Raw genomic sequence first — 27,404 nt, 5'->3', positions numbered from 1 at the left:
CAAATATGTTAATATTGCTCCATGATAATGTTAGTGCTACAGGCCAGATTCTTGCAAAAGTTGAAAGCATTGCTAAAGCATACAGTACATTGTTCAACCAAACACCTCACAGTTGAAACTTACAGAGTTTTCTGCTCCTGACAAACTTTGTAGTCCACTGAGAGGAACCCAAGGTTCAGACGAGTCATCAGTTACCTAAAAAATAAATAATAATAATGATTAAAAAAAAGGAAAAAAATAAACACAAATTAACACCCATGCACAGTCTACAAAACAAAATAGCCGATCGACAAGATCTTCTGTTTTAAGTTTTCCAGCAGCTGAAACTTACATTTACGGTCTCTTCTGTAGTTTCTGATAGTCTTTCTGAAGATGGTTCACTTAGGGGGGTCCAGGCATCAGAAGTGGCATGGGCTCTTGGCTAAACAAAAGTGGACAGTTTCAATGTTAATGACTGCAACAAATTTGACCAAAACACAATATAATCATGGCCAAAATGTACTTGTAAGCTACACAAATTTAAAGTATTGATGAAGACCTCCGTTGCTGGCTATGCATCTGGCAATACAATAGTATTAAGTTTCACATTTACATGTTTAAAGTTCACAACTTACCAGATCCTGGTTTAGCTGATCAACCTTGGTCTCTCTCATTGCTTTCCTGGGTGAAAGTGATAGAAAATATGGATTGATTGGCTGATTGAATACTTTATTAGCAGTTTGCATAGGAAATGTACAGTACAGTTCAGATACAAGGTCTGCTAATAGGATACAAGGTCTGCTAATAGGATTTAAAGGAGTAGTTCACCCCCAAAATGACTTTTCTATTGATTAGTCACGCCATGGAGACTAGAGTTCAATAATATTTTTAGTTTTTTGTCGCATTCCTAAGACAAAAATGTGATAACAATAAATGTACCCCCATCCGGAATCAATGGGGGTACATTTACTGGAATCGAATTTTTGTCTTAGGAATGTGACAAACACCAAAAAATATTATTGAACTCTACTCTCCATGGCATGAGTAATCAATAGAAAAAAAGTTTATTTTGGGGGTGAACTACTCCTTTAAACCCAAAAAACCACTATGGCTTGTTTACATTGGGGTCCTTTTGTACTCAATTTATATTAATTTGGAAACATTAAGCAGAACTCCAGAATATTTTGCTCCTCTGAGAAATAAAAAATGCTATTGTTACATGATCATATCAATAGATGCAAAATGATAAATGGAGTAAATGCTATTAGTATATAGTAGCAATGTTGTAAATAATGTCAGGCTACAACATCCTAGCTTTAATATTCAAAACAATAAAATAGAAAAATGTATATCCCCTTGTCATAAATAAATGTCCCTGCCTCGAAATCAGTTTGCAACAGATAGTTAAAATTATCCTGTGCTGTATACCTTATTATGTACTTTCACTTAAGTGCATTTTATATTCCAGATTTCAACTTTTAACAGAGTATTTCTGCATTGTTGATACTTTTAATTACAAATATGAGTACTTTTTCCACCACTGGCTCTTAGCCCTGAATACATGACTCACATATAGAGTCATGTATTCAGGGCTACACTGGCTCTATAATCAAGCAAAAAACAAGAAGAAAGACTAACCTCTTTTTCCATAATCGTCTTGTTCTTCTTGGAATATCCGTTTGATCAGAACCCGGGAGAATATATTTCCTTTTCAATTGAACTCGGTCTCGGTCCATTTTCAACGTTTGTGTGTATCAGCCTTCTTAATATACAGCCATGTATGCGCGAGTTGTTTTGGACCCCTTCCTGCTAGTGCTGCTAAGCATTCTGGTTGATGTAGTCCTCCTACTGTATTTAGCAGAGCTAAACGGTGTAGGAGGACTACTTCAACCAGAATGCTTAGCGCGAGGTCTACTTCTAGCGTGACTGACGCATGCGCAAATCGTCCATCGCTCCTCCGAGCCAGCCAATCATAGTGCATGAACGGAAATCGCGCATGCGCATTGCTTGAGCGCCGACCGGATGTTGATGATTTCAAATTGGCGCTGGAGAGGAGAGAAGAGAAGAGAAGAGAAGCTCACAGCCAAAGAGGAGAGAAAACATTACAATTTTAATAATTAGTAATTTTCTTTAGCAAAAATGACCGAATGTAGGTTTGCCCTTGTTAGTTGGGCGAAGGGACCCGACAAAGATAAAACTAGCATTGTTCCCACCGGCTGGATAGTTGATTTTGACCCAGCTGATACAGACAGGACTTATCTGGTTGAATGTCGTAAAACAAACCGCAAGAAGCCTGCTAATGGATGGCCCGTGGAAGATGCTGATATTCTTCAGTTAGCAGGCAAGTCTTTTACACACACTCACACTTATTTAACTTATTTCCTAGTAGAAAATCTACTGTTTTAGCAAATACAGCAACAGCATGTTTGTTGTTCTGTTTATCTATCGAAATGTGTATCATCATATTTGTAGTAGTTTAAAGTAACTAAGTACATTTACTTAAGTGCTGTATTTAAGTACAGTCTTGAGGTATTTGTACTTTTTGTACTATCCTATACTTTGCATCACAATGCAATGCATTGTGAGCTTGTAGATCTGCTATTTCCTAAAGGCTTTTATACATTTGAAACGAGAAATCAATGGGACCTTCTGCATAATGAGTACTTTTACTTTTGGTGCTTTAAGTACATTTCGTTGCCAATGCTTTTTGCACTTTTGCTCAAGTAATTTTAGAATGATATACTTGTAGGCTACTTGTAACAGACTATTTCTACATTGCAATACTTTTATTTGAGTTAAAAAAAAAATGAGTACCTTCCCCACCACTGCATAAATGACTGTTTAACAATGGCTAACTAGCTGTAATTCAGTAAATGTATCCCATGATGTTTGGCTGTTAAACAACGGACAAATAACTCTACAGATATGCATGATTAATTTTTATGGAGACAGTACCATGATTTTATTTCCACCGGTCTATAACCTGGTGGGTATTAGGCACAAAGGAACATTAATAATAATAATAATAATAATAATAAAGAAATAATAAATCTACACAGTGTTTTAATTTTGTTGATGAGTATCACTTCAAGGTCTTTTTTCATTGGCCCTTTTGACCCACTGGATTTCAGCTTTCAGAAAGAAAACAAATACTCCCTATAACCCCACCAAGTGATTTACAGGACTAATGCAAATTATATCCATAGAGACATAAACAATGGAAAAAAACTAAATACATGGCACACTACCTCCTTAAAGATGTCTAAAAATGGGACACATTATAATCTTTTCTATATTCTCTAGTATGTATTCATTGTAATGGGGTTGGATTTTGGCATTAAAATCTTTTCTTCTAATCTAATCTACATGAATGCAGAAAAAGAGGCTACACTCAAAGCTGCTGAGCGGGATCTCTATCCAGATACCATGCCAGGCAAGAGGGTGATAAAAGCAAAATGCCTGGACTTTGGTGATGAAGACACCAGTAACGGCAACAAGGCCTCTGGAATTCCAAAACCGGTAATTAAACCGCAGAGATTGATATCACATTAGGCATCATTTGTGTATGGGATTATCCATTATTAAATAATAAAAATGAACATCTTTGCCCTACAGAAAAAGGCCAAAGTTGCTGCGCAAAAACATGCGGAGGAGGAACTACTGTCAGAGGAGAGTCAATTCAGCTCCGGTCCAGCAGAATCAAGCCAGGAAAACGACCTGACCAGAGACCTGCAGAGTCAGGTCAAGGCCTTACAGAGGGAAAACACCAGGCTGCGGAGCATGGTAGTTAAAGGCAAGTAAGCAAATATTACTGTATAGCAAATGGTATTAATCCATTTAATTCTAAAGCTTGTGAGCTTGTAGATCTGCTATTTTCGGCATACAACCAACACGGTCTGCTAAGATAGATTTTAGTTGACTTAATTAAAGGAGTAGTTCACCCCCAAAATGACATTTTATTTTTACTATTGATTAGTCATGCCACGGAGACATGAGTTCAATAATATTTTTTGCTTTTTGCCACATTCCTAAGACAAAAAATGTATTACAATAAATGTACCCCCATTGATTCCGGATGGGGACCCAAATGCATTCGGGTCCCCATCTGGAATCAATGGAGATACATTTATTATAATCAAATATTTGTCTTCGACAAACACAAAAAAATATTATTGAACTCATTTGCATGAGTAATCAATAGTTAAAGTAATTTTGGGTGTGAACTACTCCTATAACTGTAGATTCAGTTGACTAAAATGTTATTTAGTCAACTAACACAACAAACATTTCAGATGACTAAATAAAGATTTGCCGTCAAAACACTGGGCCAGTGTCATTCTCAGTCCTATCACTTGTTGCTGTTCTATTGTGTTTATTTTAATGATGGTTGCTCTCTGTATAATTTGTTATTTTTGTATTTATTTTCTCAGAAATTCCAGCTTTGTTGGTGGACGTGAGAAAGCTTGTCTCCATCAACGGCACCACCAACAAAGATGTTGACAACCGCTCCACCAAAGATGCTGATGACCCTGATGCTGAGAGTGACGGCCCAGGTGATACGTCACTTTGCACACCTCGTAGACCTTCACAAGTAAGTATTTATGATTTGGTACATTTCTAACAAACATTAAGCATTATTGGCATTCTATTCTTTGTGGTGATTGTCTTTTCTTTCTTTGCTCTTTTTTTATTTTGTTTACACAAGGTGAACATCGGGAATGATGGAACCGTCACTATCTCGTCACATTGTTGGGAGACTGCAAAAGCTTGTACCAGCGCCAATGGGATGGCACGGGTGCTACTGATGGGGCTCTTTGATGTGGATGTCCTCCTCAAGTCCAACCTGAAAGGAGGGGCCAGCAAGTTGGATCCCTCTGCTGAGCGTCGGCAGGCTCTCGACCCGAGGAAAGTTCAAGCTTTACAAGGTAAATAGTTCTCAGAGCTGGTGCTTTCCAAATTTGATTGAATCCCTGCCAGGCGGGGGGATTTTCGCTCTGGTTACAGAGCAAACCTGTTTGTGTGTGCGTGCGTGCGTGTGTGTGTGTGTGTGTGTGGGGGTGGGTGGGTGGGGGGTAGTTTAGGAGGAAGGAGTGGGAGCATGGGTGAGGGAGGAGTGAGGAGAGGGCAAGTAATCGTTGTTGTTCTGTTCCACAGATGCTGTTGTAAACCAGTTTCCGACGGCCAAGGCAGCTGATGTCCGAAAATCCATCAACACCAGAATCTGCGAGCTAAGACACCAGGTCAAGTGCAAAAGCGTGTGAAGTTACAGTATCTAAGATAAGTCACCTTGGACCTTTCCACGGTTCCCAAAAGGTCCATTGAAAGTTTGTATAAAAAAAAAGAAAGGTCTTGGATGTTTTGAGAAAAAAATACACATTGTTCATTGAAAGTGCCAATTGAAGCTACATATTTTGTTCATGTTAATTTACGTAATGGATAAGTTCATTCAACAGTGAAAATAGGGCTGGGGGGGGTCAGTCTTGAATCTTGTGACGTGCTTCTTATACTTAGAGATTATACCACTAGTGAGTAACAAAATTGGTTGGGCTGGGTGTAATTGGAAATCTTTGGATAGTTGTACCAATTAGATGCCTTGAGTTTGATACTGGTTCCTGATTTTTGTCCAAGACGGTGACTGCCCCCCCAAAAATGAACTTATCCATTATGATCAATTAAGGTTTTTCTTTTTTTCTCTTTTTTTATGAAAAAGTATTTATTATTTGTACATTTTGTTTATAGATATTTTATTTATATTATATAACAGCACAGCTGGATTTAATTTATATTTTGTATATTTTCTGTTCAATGGCATTCTTTAAAAATGTTGAACTTTAAAAATAATGTTGCACTGTTAAGAAATGCTGCACTGTTAGTCTCTACCTCAAGCTGAAGAAAATAAAGGTGGCTTTTGATTATCCATTAGTCTGTGTTAATTATGTGGTGTTAAGGTTTGGATTGGATGTATGTACATATAATTTGGAATATATTGTGCATATATTCGTACATATATTTCATGTATGTTTCCATATAATTTTACATATATTTAAAATATATTCTACCATATATTGCACAAATGTTTCCATATAATTTTACATATATTTAAAATATATTCTACCATATATTAGTACATTATGTTTAATGTATGTTTCCATATAATTTTACATATATTTAAATATATTCTTCCATATAATTTTACATGTATTTAAATATATTCTACCATATATTAAACACATATCCGTACATATATTGTTGTATACGTTTCCATATAATTTTACATATATTTAAAGTATATTCTACCATATATTGAATATATATGTGACACTATATCTTTACATATATTACTAATACATTTTCCCATATAAATCACCATACATTATGCATAGAATTGCATATATTTTGGGATATATAATCACATATATAATATATTCACGTCCCATATATTGCAATATATGGAAAGCGGCAATCATTGGTATATTTTGCAATATATTGCAATATATTACAACAATATATAATATATTGTATAATATATGTGTCATAAATATATTTTTCCATATATCTCTAATATATAATATATTGGAAAATGTATTGGGAAAATAATATATTACAATATATTACAATACATTTCAAATAATATATTGGTAAATATATTATCCTTTCGTAAGGGCTTGTTATTTCTCAACCACAAATACACTACTAGTTTCTTTGAGTCACTAAACTGTTCTCTCTGCAGTCTAGTTAAGTTATTATTTACACTTTGCAGGGTGTACATAATGGCAGGGACACATTTCTACATGTTCTAACTCTGGTCCATAGAGTTAAGTTATCCTTAACGCTATGTCACCGATGAGGCCTTGCACTCACAGCCACGGTAGCCCAGCCTCTCATATGTAGTCTTAAATAAAAAAAAAAGACTTTAGCTACTCACAAAAACCAAGACGGATCTGATGTTGAAAGCCTACTTTCCTTAGTGAGTTGAGGAGAACTCCTTCTAACATTAAGGACCAGAGCTCAATCCAAGAGATGGACATATTGATTTACTAACTGTAACATTGCAGTAATGATTACTAACAATTAGGCTTTTATTGTGAAGGCAAACGTTTCTGAACGTCTCACATCCTGCAAGTTTCCGCAAGTGGAAATAGCCAATCTGCAAAATCACACCTTGCATGCTAGAAGATCAGCTAGTTTTGGCATACAACACGTCTTACGACAAAGTCTAAAGGCCTGTCCATACTGTCACCGACTGAGTTGGGAAAGCTGCAAAAAGTTTGGTGGTCGTAGACAGCATGGACAGCCCTTTAGTCAGGCTTTACTTTGGAGATAATAAGCTACGAGTTTGTTTTCGTGGCATGTTATGTTTAATCAAATTACAACACGTTTACCTCATGTTATGTTTAACCAAACACGTTTGGAGTGGACCACAGCGCTTGGAGTGGACCACGTTTCAAACACCACAGCGCGCTAATCACACGTTAAAAGGAATGGGCGCTAACTCGTTATTATCGAGTTAACTTTGACAGCCCTACTAAATACACAAATACGTACACATCTATTTTTGACTTTGTGTCAGAGTGAATACTCTGTTCAGAGACACATGAGGGAAACACTGCACATTCAGTGCACTAACATGGACACAGCTCAAGTCTACTCACTTGCAGTTCTCCAGGACTGGAACATTCACCATCATGTTGGAGCTCAGGTCCAGCTCTCTTAGGGAGGGATGAGAGCTTACAGCTGAGACCAGAAGTTCACAGCATCTCTCTGACAAGTTGCAGTGAGCCAGTCTGAATGAAGAATGAAACACCAGATTGATTGTTTCATAATCATATTTGAACTGGGGACCCCCACCCTGACAAGCACTTGGAACAATGTCTCGCAGTGAGCTTGTAGATCAGCTATTTCAGAATGTTTGCCTCTTCCTTCCACAATATTTGTCAATTTGGTCAATTTGGTTTTAAAGTCAATAAATTGTACCTTTATAAATGTGCAGATACCTGTATAGTGTATACACTTATACTGTGTGTTGCACATTAACCTGGGAACGCCCCAAAAAAAATTGGGACCCCCTTGGGGTCACACGTTGAAAATAGCAAATCTACAAGCTCACATGAGCTTTGTGTCCTCGACGCGTTGTGAGCTGGTAGATCAGTAATTTTTATGCGCAATACCGTTGTATGACGAAGTAGCGTATACATTTGCCTGAAAGGGATTTTACACTTTCAAACATGGTTGGGGTCATTTTAACGTCTACTCAGGCACATAGGCTTGGGTTATCATGATATCAAGCTTATTAATACATTCTCACCACAGCATTAATTTTACATTCACATAATACAGTACATATTACAGAAGTGATCAATATAAATCAGGTAAATGTATCTTACCGTAGAATCTCCAGTCTACAGTGCATACTCTTCAGTCCTTCACAGAGCAGCTCCACTAGTCCTGAGTCGTTCAGGTCGTTTTCACTGAGGTCCAATTCTCTCAAATGGGAAGGATTAGAGCTGAGAGCTGAAGCCACAACTTCAACCTCTTTCTGCCCGAGGTTACAGCCAACAAGTCTGTAAATGCAGATTAAATAAGAGATTATCAAAACAAATTATACACTGTTCACTGTCATGGGAGTTAAATAAAAAATCTCCTATCTAGTTATCCAGACATAAACAATATTTAGCAGAGCAGAGTGTGGAATAAACTACACCACTTGAGAGCACAGAATGACTACGGAGGAAGATAACAATTTTTATATTAAAGCTTTCAACCAGCAGTTAAAGGCATGTGTGAAATGAAGACTGAACTACATTGTATATTTACTGCCTAAACTGTGTAAAAGCTTTCCAAACAAGCTGCTAGAGACCAGCATTCAGTCTCTCTATTTCTCATCCCTGTCTCCTCAAGCTGGGCCACAGCTGCATGCTTTGATCTGGCTTCGAGGCGGAGCACCGACACAACGTTAGTTTGCATTTCCCCCAATATTATAACATTTCATAAGCTACAATATGGAGGTTATGTGAAGAGACAAGAGACAGAACCAGGAAATGCAAGTGATGCTCCCACCAGCTGGACAGTTGAGTTATAAGAATGATGAAACCACTCCTCATCCATAATGATATAATTTTTTCTTTTTCTACAAATAGTTTTTTGTCAACCCCAGAAAAGTGGAAACACCAACTCCAAATATCTTAGTAAACATACAGTATGCACATATGAGAAGTGTCTTATATTATCGTTCTGTAAATGTATATTGTTAACATTCTCTAGGGTTTTATGTCCCTTTAAAAGAGTAAAGAAGCTCAACTGGTGAACTGTGGCAGATGTAATAAAATGGTTGAATCTGGAAAACATAATTATGTTGTTAGTTTGACTCCACTTGTGAAAATAGGCAAACTTCAAGCTCATAACGCCTCGCAGTGAGCTTGTAGATCTTCTATTTTCACAATGTTTGCCTCTTCCTTCTGTAATATTTGACAATTTCCAATCTGGTGTTTAAAAGGTCTTAAAAGTTATTAAAATGTACCATTATAAATGTGCCCTGTATGCACTTATACTGTTTGTTAGTTTGTTTACTGTTGAGTGAGAAAACGATGTTTCACATTAAGATAATCATCTGGATTAGACCCCCCTTGGGGGTCCCGACCCTCAGTTTGGGAACCTCATGCCTAGGCTAATAGAACGATAGTTTATTGGTACAGTAGGAAGATGCAAGTTATTGATTATACAGTATGTTGATCTGTTGCTTACCTCGGTAAAGCTTGATAACTGTGTCGTAGCTACAACGGTTTGCACGTCAAAAATAACCGATCTACCAGCTCTCAAGTGTGGCGTCCTTGACGCATTATGAGCTTGTAGATCAGCTATTCTCGTGCACAATCCCGTTGTATGACAAAATAGCCTATACATTTGCCTCTAAAGGGATATTACACTTTCAAACATGTTTGGGGTCATTTTAACGTCTACTCAGGCACAGAGACTTGGGTTACCATGATATAAAGCTTATTAATAAAGTAAAGTAAAGTGCATAATAAAACAGAATTGATCAAAATAAATCAGGTAAATGTATCTTACCGTAGAATCTCCAGCCTACAGTGCAGACTCTTCAGTCCTTCACAGAGCAGCAGTCCTGAGTCGTTCAGGTTGTTTTCACTGAGGTCCAATTCTCTCAAATGGGAAGGATTAGAGCTGAGAGCTGAAGCCACAACTTCAACCTCTGTCTGTCTGAGGTTACAGCCAACAAGTCTGTAAATGCAGATTAAATGGGGATTATCAAAACAAATGATTCATAGTTCACTTTCATGGGAGGTAAATAAAAAATCTCCTATCTAGTTATCCAGACATAAACAGTATTTAGTGGATCAGAGTGTGGAATAGACGACACCACTTGACAGCACAGAATGACTGTAAGGAGGAAGATAACAATTTTGATATCAAAGATTTCAACCAGCAGATAAAGGTGTGAAATGAAATCTGAACTACATTGCATATTTACTGCCTAAACTGTGTAAAAGCATTCAGTCTATCTATTTCTCATCCCTGTCTCTTCAAGCTGGGCCACAGCTGCAGGCTTTGATCTGGCTTCGAGGCGGAGCACCGAAACATAAGTCGTCCATAGAGATATTCAGCTTTACTAGAGCATTGGTAATGGCAGTTTTATTCAGCTGCCAGGCACAACACTTTGGACCCAAACAATTATTATGTATTATTATGTATATAATATTATGTATTGTCATATCACAAAGCTTATTGTTGCTCACATGACATTTCCAAATAAAGCAGATCTACAAGCTGTCAAGGTGTTGCGATGCAAAGCATTGTAAGCTTATAGATCTGATGCCTTTGAACTTGTACTACAGAGTGCTTTCCACGTTCCAACGTTAAACCAGTGAAGCTGGTTTAGCGTTGGATATTCCGGTTGTCTTTTATGGCGTTAAACAGGGAACAATGCAAATGATGAACACATGAAGGCACATTGATTTGGTGGAATTCATCATTTGATGAACCCGAGATCCACAAATCAAGGCTTTACACAGCCTGTCATGAATCAGACGTGGCTCTTTATTTAGAAGCAAGCCGATAGTAAAGAATATAGCATTGAAAAATATTAATGATCTGGTCCTTTTTGAGTGGTGCTAATCGCTCCTAGATTTGGCTTTGTGTGTATGTCCGTCCAGAAGTTGTAATTAAAAGGCACTGCTCACTTCATCTTTATTTTAGGTTCCACTACTGAGTGTCAGTGGGTTCAAACCACTGGTCTGGTGGGTTCAACCAGCAGGGATTTTACACTCTTAGTTTAGTTAGTGTGGTTGCTATAGCAACACACTATTGTATTCACTCAGAGAAACACAGCAAAGTGAAGCTGTGTTTTGTAAACTTTCTGAGTAATGTTATCCAGGTTGGACGACTGAACAACAGAAAGGTGAAGCTTTTGGTCATGCTTCACTTGACATCACAGTATCTAATATAAATTACATCACAGTATCTAATATATATTAAATCACTGTATCTAATATAAATGACATCACAGTATCTAATATAAATGACATCACAGTATCTAATATAAATGATAAGACGGAATTCATTTCACAGCAGATTCCTTGTGACTCGCGCCACGGCAACCACACTTGCAATTTCCTTGAATCGCGTCTTTCTATTATTTAATTTAATTTAATTATTTATTTACACTGCTTTATTGAGGACTTTGTACGTACACAAAATACCACCAGTCACCAGTGATGTGCCTGAACGTGTTCAACGAGTTCCTATTTTTTATTTTATTTTTTATATGTTTTATCCCACGATTTTGTAACCCATTTTGTCACCCAGTGCCAATTGCCTAATGGGCTCTGCTCTCCCACTCCTAACCTGGGGAGGGCCCTGAACTGAGCTCATGCTTCCTTCAGTGCATGAGGATTGAAGTGAACAGGCTGCTTCTTTTCACCTGACAGGGGGGAGCTTCCCCGGTTGGACCTGCATGGAAGGAACACGTTATTCCAACCAGTTCCTTTCCCCTCCATCAGGAGCCCCGGCTGGCCAGGGGGAGGCATTATAGAGACCAGGATTACTGCATGTTTTTGTGAGGGTATCTACGCTAGGAGACACAGGGAGAACATGCAAACTCCAGACAGAAAGGCCCTATCGCCAACCCCACCTAGGGTGTGTGCGCTGATGACACGAAGGAGGGAACACGCCCACAGCGTCCCCTGGCGGGAATCGAACCCAGGACCTTCTAGCTGTGAGACGACAGCAATACCGACTGCGCCACCGCACTCTTCTGTTCCTATTTTGGGCGAATGTGAACTGAACGTTCTTTATTTCCTCTGGATGAACGTTATTGTTGAACACGTTCATTCTGACATCTGTGAGCGGCGCTCGTCGGCTTGTTCACGCGGGCGACCACAGTCACCCGTCGTCTGGTCTTTCTTTGCATTCACAGTTGAAGCACTGTGTGTGCATCGCCTCATATGTCTCCCAAGTAAAGCCTGACTTGTACTTTGTCTTTTGATGTGTGTTGCCTGCCTAAAATAGCTGATCTGCAAGCTCACATCGCATCCATGAGACGTTGTCAGCTTGCTATTTTAACCATTCGGAAACATGTGGAAACATGCAGGATATGCGACAGTAAGAAAATTCTACCTCCACAATAAGAGTGCAGGAAGAGTGGGAACCTAAACATTGTGGGCAGCTCAATATTAAATTGGATGAGATAATTGCTGTTTGTGGTTCTATATGGGCCGTCAAGCGACATCAAAAAAATTAAAAAATTAACTAAGTTAGTTAATTTTGGGGAACCATGAATTAGTTCAAAATGTGGAATTATGAACTATGAACTGAACTAGTTCATTTTAGGAGTTGTGAACTTGAATTTTAACTAGTGTAGAAAGTGAACTTTCCCAACACTGCCACTGCATAAACAGGATTTTTATTTTATTTTAACAACCATAGTTTCTAGTTATAGTGTTAACTGTAATGGCAGATTGACTCTAGGTTGTTTCTATTCACATGACTACTAACCGAGCCTTTCTGCAGTTCCTCACAGCTGGGATCAGTCTCCGTCGCCCCTCCTTTGATGTTTTGTATTTGTCCAGGTCAAACTCATCCAGAACCTCCTCTGACATCAGCAGCATGGCGGCCAGAGCTGAACACTGGGATGGAGACAGACTGTCCCCTGACTTCAGGTACTGTTGGATCTCCTGAAGTACTGAGTGGTCATTCATTTCCATCAAACAGTGGAAGATGTTGATCATTCTCTCAGGAGAGTGATCTTTAGTGGTCATCTTCTTCAGGTTGTTGATGACTCTCTGGATGGTCTCCGGACGGTTCTCTTTCTGAACCAGTAGGCCTCCTAACAGACTCTGGTTGGATTCCAGTAAGAGGCCATGAAGGAATCGGACAAAGAGGTCCAGGTGGCCATTTTTACTCTGCCGGGATTTTACCATGACTCTGAACAGGAAGTCTTCCAGATCTTCTTCTTCATCTCCCAGGAATGCCTTCAGTACCTTCATGTTCTTCTGTGTGAAACAGTGGAACAGGTAGACTGCAGCCATAAACTCCTGGATGCTCAGATGAACAAAGCTGTAGACCTTTCTCTCAGATTGAACAGTCTCTTCTTTGAAGATCTCTGTGCACACTCCTGAGTACAGCGAGGCTTCTTTCACATCAAGGCCACACTCTTCCACGTCTTGTTGGTAGAACATGACACTGCCTTTCTCCAGATGTTCAAACGCCAGCCTGCCCAGCTTCAGAAGAACCTCCCTGTCCTTCTCTATGAGCTGCTGTTGATTCACATCATGACTGTCATCATACTTCTTCCACTTCCTCTTTGTCTGGACCGACAGGAAGTGACTGTACATCTGAGTCTGGGTCGTGGGCAGCTGTTCTGTCTCGTCTGTCTTCAACATGTCCTCCAGAACGGTAGCGGTGATGGAACAGAAGACTGGGATGTGACACATGATGTGGAGGCTCCTTGATGTCTTCAAGTGTGAGGTGATTTTGTTGCCCAGCTTCTTCTCATCACTGAATCTCTTCCTGAAGAACTCTTCCTTCTGGGGGTCTGTGAACCCTCGTACTTCTGTCACCATGTCAACACGATCAGGAGGGATCTGATTGGCTGCTGCAGGTCTGGTGGTTATCCAGAAGAGGGCTTTGGGGAGCAGATTCCCCTCGATGAGGTTTGTCAACAGCAAGCCCACTGATGATGTCACTTTGACATCAGAAACAATGTCATTCTCTTGGAAGACATGAGAACCTTTGCGAATGTTCTCGAATCTCAGCGGAAACCTGCTTTCATCCAGACCATCAAAGATGAAGCCAACCTTCCAGACAGCGAGCTGCTCTGCTGTGACCTTCTTTAATTCTGGGTGGAAACAATGGATCAGTGAGAGAAGACTGTGCTGCTCATCTCTGACCAGGTTCAGCTCCCGGAATGAGAAGGGAACCAGGAGAATGACGTCTTGGTTTTCCAAACCCCTTGCCCAGTCCAGAGTGAACTTACGCACAGAGAATGTTTTTCCAATGCCAGCGATGCCCTTGGTCAGAACTCTTCTGATGGGTTCGTCTCTGCCAAGGAGGAGGGGCTTAAAGATGTCACAGCATTTGATTGGTTGGTCATGGAGGGTCTTCTTCTTGGAAGCTTTCTCAAGCTGCCAGACCTCATGTTGGGTATTAACCCCTTCACTCTCTCCTGCTGAGATGTAGAGCTCTGTGTAGATGCTGCTGAGGGAGGGCACTTCAGTGACGTATGTCACACGATCAAGACGGTTCAAACCGACCTTATAAACCTTTAGAACCTCCTGCGGACTGACACCTGCTATGAGAAGACAATGAAGACATTTTAAACATTCAGTTGAATTTATAACTTTACATCCTTACAGCTGTGTGTGCAAATCATTAATTTAACCACTTAAACCCCAGCTTCCGTATTCAGGGGAAACCTTTGACAGAAAATAGCAGATCTACAAGCTTACAAAGTGATGTGTAAGCGTGTAGATCTGCTATTTTCAGCAAAGATATATATATATATATATATATATATATATATATATATATATATATATATATATATATTTTTTATTTTTTTTTGAGTGAAAAGAGAAAATACACTAGTATAGAGCCCTGAGGGTCTCCACTAAACAACATAAGGGGTTTAAGTGTTTAATAATACTAAGAAAAACAGGCAAAAGAAACAACAGTGGATCACTGGTTTTCATACAGAGTTGATACATGTTTAGCATCATTATTTAAACATGGATACTGATGACACATTGTGGACATTTAGTCTGACAATGTCTTCTGTCATTTCAAACATTTCAGTTATTAACTGGGTTAATTAATGTCCATTGTGTCCAGTCTTACTGTGTCCACTGCTGGTGTGACTGGGTGTCTTCAGTCCAGGTGTGGTTCTGGATCCCTTGGACGCCTGCTCTGTCACAACACAACCACTCCTCTCCCTCTGTCTGTGGAGACATATTACTGTTTAATAGTATGTTATATTTACATATAATACAGGGATGTCAAACTCAAATACACAGTGGGCCAAAATCATAAAAATGTTCCAAGTCGAGGGCCGGACTGTTTCAATGTTTTTTAAAACGTATTGAAATTATTGCACGTATTGAACCTGCCCTTTTACATCCGTGAACGTGTAGGCTACACTGCCTCCCACCTGGCTTGAAAACCCCTGTTTTCAGAGTTCACTTTTGTTTAAACATTTTTGGGGAGAGGGGAAGCTGAAAGTTGACCACAGGGGCGATACGCTTCCTTGTGGTGGTGGTGCGTACAATAGACGGTATGCGCATGCATAAAGTGAATGGCAACTCGAGTGGCAAAGTGAGTTTAATGCCGTTTAATGTAGTTTAATGCAATCAGATATGACGTTTCTGTTTGGATGTTTGGGCTGTCAAGGCCAGAAAGTTGTTTTTTGCCACTCAGTAGGCGTTCCCGCATAACTTCCTGGTATGATGATGATGTCACGTGCATAACCTCTATTTCCCAGAGGGCCAGTTCTAATAGTAAATAAATATCATCCCGCGGGCCAAAGATAATTCATTCACGGGCCTGATTTGGCCCCCGGGCCTTGAGTTTGACATATTATATGTGATATATTATAATATGACATATAACATCATTGATATGTTCACTCTGCATTGTGTTGATGTACAATAATAATCTCCAGTCATAGAACTATTGTATGTTCATAAATCTTTCATTTATAAATTCATTTGTGCATTATGTCAATCGTTTTGATTGGCTAAGCCATATCCATTGTTGTCCTTAATCCTTACTGACAGGTGAGCCATTTATTTGACAAAACCCCTGTCATCTGTCAAATGACTGCATATTTCATGTGCACAATTGTGTTTAATATATAGTGTTATATTGTTATGTATATCGTATTTGTTATATATTGTATAGGAGGATTGACATACTGTGTGTGTGGAGGTCCAGGTTCACTGAAGTCAGGATTTCCTCCTTTAGACCAGTCACTCTTCATAGACACACAGCTGGGTGTTGGAGACTCTGCTCTGTGACTTCTGGAATCATACAAATGTTTATACATTTATCATGTGAATGATGCCGGCTATTTTCCCCTCACAGGTCCAGTCATGTTAGGGTGCGTCTTTTTTTTTTCTTCTCTTTTTCTCTTTTTTTTTTTTTGCTCCTAGAGGGCAGACGCAACTCAGCTACGGTATGCTCTGCAGTTATTTTCCTACTTTTCTCTTTTTCTTCCTGTCTTCTTTTTTCTTGTTGTAACTCATTATATTGGCGAGCTGGGCAACTTTGTTTTATTCATGTATATAGTAGTTTAGTCTGTTTTTTCGTTGTTTTCGTTGTTTTCATCTGATTGGCTGGCGGAAAAGTGGGGGAAGGGTCTTCTGTTCCTTGCTTGGAACAAAGCATAGGAAACAGCGGCCTACTTATACCTGTCTAGCCTGTCTTAAGCGTGTGGCCCTGGGGCAACGGGGCTGGATGGCTCGTTGCCTTTTAGGGATGTGATTTTTTTTTTTTTCATGTTTTTCCTCAAAAAATGTTTTAATCGCTCGTTCAAAAACGTTATAAGCGTTAATGTTTTCCAAATGTAAGAGGACCGGTGTGTGTGTCTCTGTCGGGGACGAGTGAAAGTCTGTGTTGTGCATGCATGTGTCGCAGATTCGCATGCATGCGGCGCTAGTCAGGTCCGCGGACTACAGGTTGAGAAACACTGCTGGTCTGTTTGTGTGCAGGCGTCATAGCAGTGCGCGCTGACTGGATGTGTTTTGTTTACATGCCTGTGTGTGCGCATGCATGCTTGACACGAAAGCTCGCTTGTTAATGGCAGCGTCGCCTCGTGTGCAGTGATTTTGTCAAGATTGACAATAAAACAACACAAAATACACTACTCGTCGTTAATGCGACACACCCGTGGACACGGTCGGGGAGGGAGTGCGAGGCACAGAGGCAGACCAAAGCTCCACATTTGTTACACTAGCCTGGGTTGCCAGCCAGAGCGCTCCCACTACGGAACGGTTCCATGGACTTTGTCACTCCACTTCTAGTCTCTAGAGAACAGACTCTGTGCTAACGCAAGGAAGAGCAATTATTCATTATAATTATTATTAGGGCTTTGATGCAAGTTCTGATGGGTGCACGTGCATATGTTGTGTTGCTTAAAGTAATGCGCCGTTGTGCTCTCCTCTCAGCTGCTACTTAGCGGGGAAAAAAGTGAAAAATCGACGCGTCGATTTTCTTCCTCGACGCGCCGATTTTCGTCCTCGACGCGTCGATTTTCGTCCTCGATGCGTCGATTCGTAAATAATGCGTCGATTAACATCCCTATTGCCTTTGTGAATTTTTTTGGAGACACTAGTCTGTCGGTGCCGTAGGCATGGGAGACGTCACGTTTACGTGGACCTTGTCTTTGGATGGGACTTGGCGGCGGTCAAATCCGGAGCGACGCTGCGTAGCTCGACGCAGGAGGCCCAGACGTGCTGTCGCCGTGAAAGCCTGTATCGTGGGCCAGAGGCGCCCTCGCCGTTAGGCTTGTAGCGTCGCTAAGTAGCAGTAGATCCTAATCTACTGGTTGGTTACCCCTGTGTTAGACTATATATTGTATAGGAGGATTGACATACTGTGTGTGTGGAGGTCCAGGTTCACTGAAGTCGGGAGGAAAATCTTTAGACCAGTCACTCTTCACAGACACACAGCTGGGTGTTGGAGACTCTGCTCTGTGACTTCTGGAATCATACAAATGTTTATACATTTATCATGTGAATGATGCCGGCTATTTTCCCCTCACAGGTCCAGTCATGTTAGGGTGCGTCTTTTTTTTTTCTTCTCTTTTTCTCTCTTTTTTTTTTTGCTCCTAGAGGGCAGACGCAACTCAGCTACGGTATGCTCTGCAGTTATTTTCCTACTTTTCTCTTTTTCTTCCTGTCTTCTTTTTTCTTGTTGTAACTCATTATATTGGCGAGCTGGGCAACTTTGTTTTATTCATGTATATAGTAGTTTAGTCTGTTTTTTTTCGTTGTTTTCTTCTGATTGGCTGGCGGAAAAGTGGGGGAAGGGTCTTCTGTTCCTTGCTTGGAACAAAGCATAGGAAACAGCGGCCTACTTATACCTGTCTAGCCTGTCTTAAGCGTGTGGCCCTGGGGCAACGGGGCTGGATGGCTCGTTGCCTTTTAGGGATGTGATTTCTTTTTTTTTTTTTTTTTTTTCATGTTTTTCCTCAAAAAATGTTTTAATCGCTCGTTCAAAAACGTTATAAGCGTTAATGTTTTCCAAATGTAAGAGGACCGGTGTGTGTGTCTCTGTCGGGGACGAGTGAAAGTCTGTGTTGTGCATGCATGCGTCGCAGATTCGCATGCATGCGGCGCTAGTCAGGTCCGCGGACTACAGGTTGAGAAACACTGCTGGTCTGTTCGTGTGCAGGCGTCATAGCAGTGCGCGCTGACTGGATGTGTTTTGTTTACATGCCTGTGTGCGCGCATGCATGCTTGACACGAAAGCTCGCTTGTTAATGGCAGCGTCGCCTCGTGTGCAGTGATTTTGTCAAGATTGACAATAAAACAACACAAAATACACTACTCGTCGTTAATGCGACACACCCGTGGACGCGGTCGGGGAGGGAGTGCGAGGCACAGAGGCAGACCAAAGCTCCACATTTGTTACACTAGCCTGGGTTGCCAGCCAGAGCGCTCCCACTACGGAACGGTTCCATGGACTTTGTCACTCCGCTTCTAGTCTCTAGAGAACAGACTCTGTGCTAACGCAAGGAAGAGCAATTATTCATTACAATTATTATTAGGTCTTTGATGCAAGTTCTGATGGGTGCAGCTGCATATGTTGTGTTGCTTAAAGTAATGCGCCGTTGTGCTCTCCTCTCAGCTGCTGCTTAGCGGGGGGAAAAAGTAAAAAATCGACGTGTCGATTTTCTTCCTCGACGCCTCGATTTTCGTCCTCGACGCATCGATTTTCATCCTCGACACGTCGATTCGTAAATAATGCGTCAATTAACATCCCTATTGCCTTTGTGAATTTTTTTGGAGACACTAGTCTGTCGGTGCCGTAGGCATGGGAGACGTCACGTTTACGTGGACCTTGTCTTTGGATGGGACTTGGCGGCGGTCAGATCCGGAGCGACGCTGCGTAGCTCGACGCAGGAGGCCCAGACGTGCTGTCGCCGTGAAAGCCCGTATCGTGGGCCAGAGGCGCCCTCGCCGTTAGGCTTGTAACGTCGCTAAGTAGCAGTAGATCCTAATCTACTGGTTGGTTACCCCTGTGTTAGACTATATATTGTATAGGAGGATTGACATACTGTGTGTGTGGAGGTCCAGGTTCACTGAAGTCGGGAGGAAAATCTTTAGACCGGTCACTCTTCATAGACACACAGCTGGGTGTTGGAGACTCTGCTCTGTGACTTCTGGAATCAAACATGTATGTACATTTATCATGTGAATGAAAAAGTAATTTGTTTTTTTTTTTTGCTTGTTTTCATGACCTGTGTAACATTAGTGTAATCCATAGATAGGTCATGTACACAATCAGTCAGTCTGTATAGTGCAACTTTACCACATTGTGATTTGTACAACTTCATTCACAAACTGTACACATAGTAACTGATAATATACTGTAGATACAGATTGAACAGGGAGGACACACTGTTGTGATGAATGTATTGTTTTGTACTTTACACATGCATGAGATCACTTTGTCATGTTGTAGTGTTATATATTGTATAGGAGGATTGACATACTGTGTGTGTGGAGGTCCAGGTTCACTGAAGACAGGAGGATTGAATTCTTTAGAGCGGTCACTCTTCATAGACACACAGCTGGGTGTTGGAGACTCTGCACCTTTTCTTCTTCTCCTTCTTCTTCTTGTTCTGTGACTTCTGGAACCAGGCAAATGTGTATACGTTTATTAGAGGGTAGCACAGGTTCAAAAAATGGGAGCCAAGCCGAAATGGAACTGAGGAAATGTGAACTGAACCGAATGGCCCAGAGAAAAATACAGATTTCTAGCCCTGGCCCAAAATGGATCCGAGAGTGATTGGATCCGAAACGGAGCAGAGTTAAATTGGATCCGATGCTATATAATGCTTATTTTTCACCATTGCTTTTGAGACTAATAGCCTAGACACTAGAAAGAGCGCAGCAGCAGCAGCACACCTCTGCAGTCGCTCGGAGAGGCGAGAGCTATTGCGGAGTGTTGTGTGCATGCGTAAACAATCACAGTGACATCTACAACAAATACAAACCACTGGACAGTGTCACTGCCCTTTGTCAAATGGTGCCATATAGCACCTCAGGGTTCTTCAGTGGTTCTTTGGAATGGCCATTTAGCGCCTCAGTACAATTACTGAAATGTATTTGTTCATTGCTGCTGCCGCCTGCACCCGTTTTTAACCCCAAACAAACCCTAATAATTTACAGTGCCCACCCTGAACTTGCTGGGCCCAGCCTATTTCTCTGCTCTGATCCAAAATGCAGTGACACGACTGGTCTTCACTGAAGAAATCATGAAAACATATTTCATGAACAAAAACTCCCGCACTCTGCTCTTGCTTAGCTGCTCATCTTTATTTCAATTGACAGACGTTTCGGCCCCCCTGGACCTTCTTCAAGAGTGTCTTCAACCGGACAAAATTCTCACGTCTACTCCTTCTCCGCTCCCTCCACTGGCTCCCGGTTGCGGCCCGCACAGAATACAAAACACTGATGCAGCCAAAGGTACGGCTCCTCCATACCTCCAAAACCTGATTAACCCCTACACCCCCACCCGTTCACTCAGATCAGCCACACAGGGATGCTGACAGAATCCTCGCTAAAAACCCCAGGACAAAAATCCACTAGTCCTAGACAATTTCCTAGAATAAACTCCCTGTCGCACTTAGAACTACAGACTCAGACTCCACCTAAACCCATAGCACTACTGTAACACTCCCCTTCCCTCAATGACCATACATGAATCTATATAGCATTTTTAGGTTTAGAAAAGTTTTGTACTGATTAGGTCTGTGGTCTACCTATGTTATTGTTTTTTCTAGATTTATATTCCTATGCATTGTTATAATGTTGTTGATGAACTGACATATTATCTTGCTTATTATACAGATGTATTACCTGCTTATTGTAAATCACTCTTGATTAAAAGCATCTGCTAAATGCCTAAACTGTAAATTGTTCTTGCCTCGCCACTGCTACAGAAGATAGGCTCCTGCCTATCCATGGCTCGGCAAGGCTTACAGAGATACACAAGTCATGCATGAGATCACTTTGTCATGTTATAGTGTTACTGTATAGGAGGATTGACATACTGTGTGTGTGGAGGTCCAGGTTCACTGAAGTCGGGAGGTTGTCCTTTAGACGCATCACTCTTCATAGACACACAGCTGGGTGTTGGAGACTCTGCTCTGTGGATGTGATGTTTGTCAGCTTCCTCCTTCTTGCTCTCCATGTTGCTCTTTATTAAACCTGTCAAGGTGACAGTCAATAAAATACATCAGAAAACACAACAAAAAACACAACATGTATCAGTAATAGTATTAATCTAATTCTGTATTATCAATATGCCATTGACATAGGTTGATTACATTCAAAATATTAACAATGAACCTGCTATGAGGCAACAATATCACCAACATAATGCTGAGACTACAGTAGATGCAGATGCATGCAGTAGCTCTTGTCAACCAACAGGGGTCCTACTAGACCACAGAGACACAGCTGTTGCAACAACAGAACTAACAGCTGGTCTGAGGTAGACGTTGGAATATCATGTTAATAATACTATTAATTAACATACTCTACCATGGTTAAAATAATGTTTTATTCACTAAACTAAGTTATGGACTGCTGCTTTGAGATGACTGGTTCAGCTATTATTGCTTTAATAAAATATGTCAAATAGACATATTGTTTATTGGATTGTTTTTATATTAAAACTGTTCATTGTAAAATAAGCTTATTACATTCACAAACACTAAACACCCAAAGGAAACCACACTGAAACCCTTTAGCACTGAAAAATACTTCTCTTTCACATGACCAGCTTCCTCTAAATCAGGTGGTTTACAGTAAACTGGTGAAGTAGTTCCACCATACAGGATGTAAAATAAAGTCTCTTTGCATGTTGCAGATCCGGTCTGGAAAGGAAACGCTGCGTGTATGCATGTGTGAGTGCAAACGACAGGATACAGTAGGCGGGCTCTAGACCGGATCACACTGTTAACTCACAATGGAAACCAAGCAGGTTTCAGCCGAGTGGGAAACTGATGCGGTTTTACCTAACCGTCACAAAATGTCATACACCAGTAAGGCTCCCTAATCGGGAGATAAGCGACCGTAGGTCGCTTATCTCCACAAATAGGGCAAAAATGTGTTTTGCCAAAATCTTCCTGATCCATGTTGATGACATGAGTGTAGACATACTGTGTAGTGATTTTCGTGATTTTAGGGCAAAATCTGTAGGAGCAGTGTCCAAAAATGTGTTTTTAAAAATCGGCCTGGAGGTGGCGCTATATGGGACAGATTCATGTTGATGGGATGAGTGTAGACATACTGTGTACCGATTTGCGTGATTTTAGGGCGAAAATTGTAGGAGCAGTGTCCAAAAATGTGTTTTGCAAGAATCGGCCTCATGGTGGCGCTAGAAGAGGGCCATGTGAGAAATGAGGGGTGGAGTCTCCGCGCCGGCAAGGCGGACGAATAGGTACCGGCCCCGGCTGTCCCGGTCGCTCCTAGCCGGAGTTACGGCATTTTATGTGAGCTGCAGTGTAGGGGGTCCTCCACTGGGGGCGCCACCACTTTTGCATCCGTTCTGGAGCACCAGGAGTCGGTGGTCCCCGGGAATTCCCCGTGAGCAGCCCCGTTGGGGTGGACATTTGGTCATGTTTGCGCATTTGGTCATTTTTTACATCTGGGGGTCCCCCAGGGACCTGGGGGTCCCTGGAGCTCCGGGGGTCCTTGGAGGTTGTAGTTTGGCAGCCAAGGAACGTGTGTGCAAAATTTGGCATGGATCGGGGCAACGGTTGCGGAGATATAAGCAGGGAAAAAGTGTGACGTGTGAGGTGTGACAGACAGACTGACGGACTGACGGACTGACGGACTCACTCACAGTTTGTGCAGGTTTTGATAGTAAATGCGACCTACGGTCGCAATTACCAAATCCACATGCCACTGTCTTATAGCACTAAATAATACAGGTAATTATTTTCAGAATGCTCTGCTCTTGTTCTGCTCCGTCTATACATATTTCGGTGGTGATGTCAATCATAACCACAAAGAGCCAGTAAAGACAGGCAGACTAGACAGTGAGAGGTGCGTATTATTAGTTGTTATTATCTCTATTAGTAGTAGAAACCATAAGTACGCTATAAACTGTTTCTGTGTAAAACCAAGTGGTTTTAGTAGTGATATTAAAACAACAACACTTACTTTATATCAAGTTTTAGTTCTTCTGGTTTGTTTTGTAATCCCAGTAGGCTATGTTGTTAAGTTCAGTTATTGTGTGTGGATCAAAATGGTTGCTGTCTGTTTCTACTGTGTTTCTGTTATAGACTACTGTACATGCTGTAGCCCCGCCTCCTCTACAGTCAGGGAAGGCAGAGAAGTCCATACCTGCCAACCCTCCTGCATTTATAAAGGAGTCTCCTGCATTTAGCAGGAGACTCCTTTCATCTGACCATTTCTCCTACTTTTGGGGATTTAACCCTTTTAGCGTGGCAAGTGGGCTAACCCATGTGTCAAAGGCCACCCCTCACACACCCCACTGATATGCAGCCATGGCCATTAATGTTCATTTGCTCCCAGATCCACCAGAATACTGGAAATTACACCTGCCTCATCTCTCTCTCTCAACTAAGGGGTCCCTGCTTCATCTCTCTCAGCTAAGGGGTCCTTGGACAAAAATGTTTTTGAAGACCCCAGCTAATATTAATATGTAATTCATACGCAGTTTTAAAGTCTCTCAAAAACCATACACAAAAATCCCTCCAAAATGCATACAGTATGTTGTATGAATGTAAATGTGGGGCCTTTAAAACAAACTGCAATACTTATGATTAGTTGACTTTCCATCACTGAGAATGCAGATCTCCAAACTGCAGACAACTTCAATAAGCATGTAAAGTTTCACTGGGAAAATGTAAGGATCAAAGCCACATTCTTCATGGCAGGGTGAAATTCAAGCCAACGTGTGGTGAATGTGACGGGTCACTTGAGGACATGCAGGACATGTTCTACCAGCTGAACCACTTCTTTGTTTGACAAACACTTCTGTTCTCTATTACTGTACTCCAGAGGTAGAAAGCACCTACTGTAAGTACATTTACTCAAGTACTGTACTGTACTTAAGTGTAATTATGAGGTACTTTAACTTTACTAAAGTTTGTCCAATTGACCCGTGATGCAGACGACCTTTGCTGCGTGTCTCCCCATCTCTCTCCCCATTTCCTGTCAGTCTACTGTCCTATCAATAAAGAGCTGTCAGTCTACTGTCCTATCAATAAAGACCTGTCAGTCTACTAACTGTCCTATCAATAAAGACCTGTCAGTCTACTGTCCTATCAATAAAGGCTTAAAAGCCCCAAAACAAATCTTTAAAAATAATATAATAATACATTGAAATGGGACACTGTGCATAATGTTTTGGTACTTTTAAGTACCAAAGACTGTCCATGCATCACATCACTCATCAACAGACTGTCCATTAGAAAAAAAGAAAATATATATTTATATTGTTTATATACCCGAACATACCCAATAGGGATGTGCGCGTGTATTCGGTTATCCGTGTACACGGTTTGTAAACCACTATTCGTTTTGAAAATACAATTCGATTATTCTATTAAATACATTTTTAATTATTGAGATATTAACTTTATTAAACATTTAAACTCTGCGCCCATATTACTGTCTTGTCTTAATAAAATGTTACTTTTTAACAAGCAAATTAAGCAATCCCTTGGTTGATTTGCGGAGCATGACTGTCTGTGTCACAGTCTGACTGACTGTTGCGCGCTGCAGTGGTCGCGCTGACCTGCAGTGAGTGTGCATGGCTGCACGCAGCCACACCAGGCAGGCTGTCCGCTGCGCAAGTAAATTAATAGCAATTAAGCGACATGTATCTTAAAGATACTGGATGTGAATCACTCGCCTGCACGCTGCATCTGTGATCCGGTCCATGAATTAATCCATATTTTGAGGTGAGAACAAGCCAAGGAGAATGCTTAATCATACATTGGCTGAGTATGGAATACCATTATGTAGCTAACTTTGAAGAGAACAGAGCTGTTGCTCAGTTACTATAGCGACTTCAGTCAGACAGACATCAGCTGTTGTAGCGACCAAGCTGAGACTGATGCGCTAATTATTGATCTGACCCAGATTCACGCAATGACGTAATTGATTAATTTGAGCAAGATTTCAATATTATATAACATTTTAAAAGGCTTTTATATACTCTTGATACTTTTTTCAAACGAGGTTTGCCCTAATAGATCGAAGTGCTCAGTTTTGGCTATTTTCTGTGTGAAATTACAATAAAAAAAAAAATAACAATTAATTTTCGACTAGTCGAATATTCGTTTACAAAATTGTCGTGTACACGTCAGTGAAATTAGTCGCTAGGAACATCCCTAATACCCAACCCGATGTTTTTAGGGCCTAAAATGTAGGACCCAGTTAGGGCCGGGCCTTCATTTACAGGCCCATTGAGAACTCTACTGTCCATACATCACATCACTCACTCATAGTAATCTGCTCACTACTGTCCATACATCACATCACTCACTCATAGTAATCTGCTCCAGTCACAGAAGCATAAGGTAAATGTGTGAATCCATGAGCTCAATGCCACACCATTATTCTTTATTCATTAAACTTCAACCCTTCATGCCGCCCATGCATGCAGCACTATGCAGTCTTTCCTTTAGTGACTCACTGACTTAGGCCCGTGTTCATGTGAAGTAAGCCAGCCAGTTTTCGTATGAAACTGTCACCGCAGCGGACAAGGCGAGACAGATCCCCTGTGATATCGCCCTGACAACCAACAACAACCAATACAACACGGACTCAGCTGACTGTCCCTTCGGGCTATAGGATCTATCTGTAAAACTCGTGTCAGGATGTGCGCGTGCAGCGCACTACAAAACAAGTGTTGTACAAATGTACAAAGAGGAATCCTCTGTTGTCAGTGGCCTAGTAGAAGTAAATGATATTTGCTCTGGTCAAACCCTGTTCAGCAATTAATTCATTCTGCAGCAGTTTACTTTTAGTGGACTTGTAAAAAAAAGCCAGCAGAATAAACATGCTACATTCTGTCTTACCGTTATTTAGTAGAGTTGCTGCTTAATTCCATACATTAATTACATTAACTAGACCTTACCCGTTCGAAGATATGTGCTCCAAAATATGTCAAACGCACCCGGTGAAAGTGTGTGAGAGAGAGAGAGAAACATTCCTAACTGTGAGAGAAAGGGGTGTGTGTGTGTGGGGCTACAGATCCCATGGCCTGGAGGAACGGACCGTAACCCTGGCAACAGACAGCAGAGTTCAACAGAAGTGGTTAAGAAAACGCTAAAAAAACTGCTTTAATTTGGGAGAAATGAAATTCGGGCTCCGTCAGTGTTGGTATAATGCTAATGGCCAATACCATGTGAACTTTGGGATCAGTTGCTGAAGCGAGTGAATAGATAAACGTAGATAAGCGTGAGCGTTAGAGCGTTAGAGCGTGAGCGTTAGAGCGTTAGAGCGTGAGTTTGCTCCTTTATTAGTAGGATAGATACATAACCACAGAAAAAGTTTTTTTTTTCATACCGTCTGCCTGTTTTTATAGTGTGTGCCACTGCGTGTCCATGCTTGTTGCTCACACAAACGTGAATAGTGCAATGGCTTAGTGAAATTACCGTTTCGGAGCGGATAAAAGCGCAGAACTTTTTTTTAGGCTTCTTTAGG

General features: G+C 40.9%; 1 protein-coding gene across 1 annotated transcript in view; it reads right to left on the bottom strand.

Annotated features, from left to right (window-relative positions):
• LOC308293220 (protein NLRC3-like) overlaps positions 1–27,404 on the bottom strand; it is a gene marked incomplete at both ends in the record, with an annotated part of 62,112 nt that overhangs the window by 21,708 nt on the left and 13,000 nt on the right. Inside the window, one exon of the mRNA XM_080735656.1 lies at positions 13,292–14,688. Within this exon, the coding sequence (XP_080591782.1) occupies positions 13,292–14,688 (1,397 nt within the window). The remainder of the gene's footprint in view (positions 1–13,291; positions 14,689–27,404) is intronic.

The sequence above is a fragment of the Nannobrachium achirus genome (assembly GCF_963921795.1).
Source record: "Nannobrachium achirus genome assembly, chromosome: 10".
In the NCBI taxonomy this organism is placed as follows: domain Eukaryota; kingdom Metazoa; phylum Chordata; class Actinopteri; order Myctophiformes; family Myctophidae; genus Nannobrachium; species Nannobrachium achirus.
Note: the sequence above shows the minus strand (reverse complement) of the source record. Positions and strands in the feature narration are given on the sequence as shown.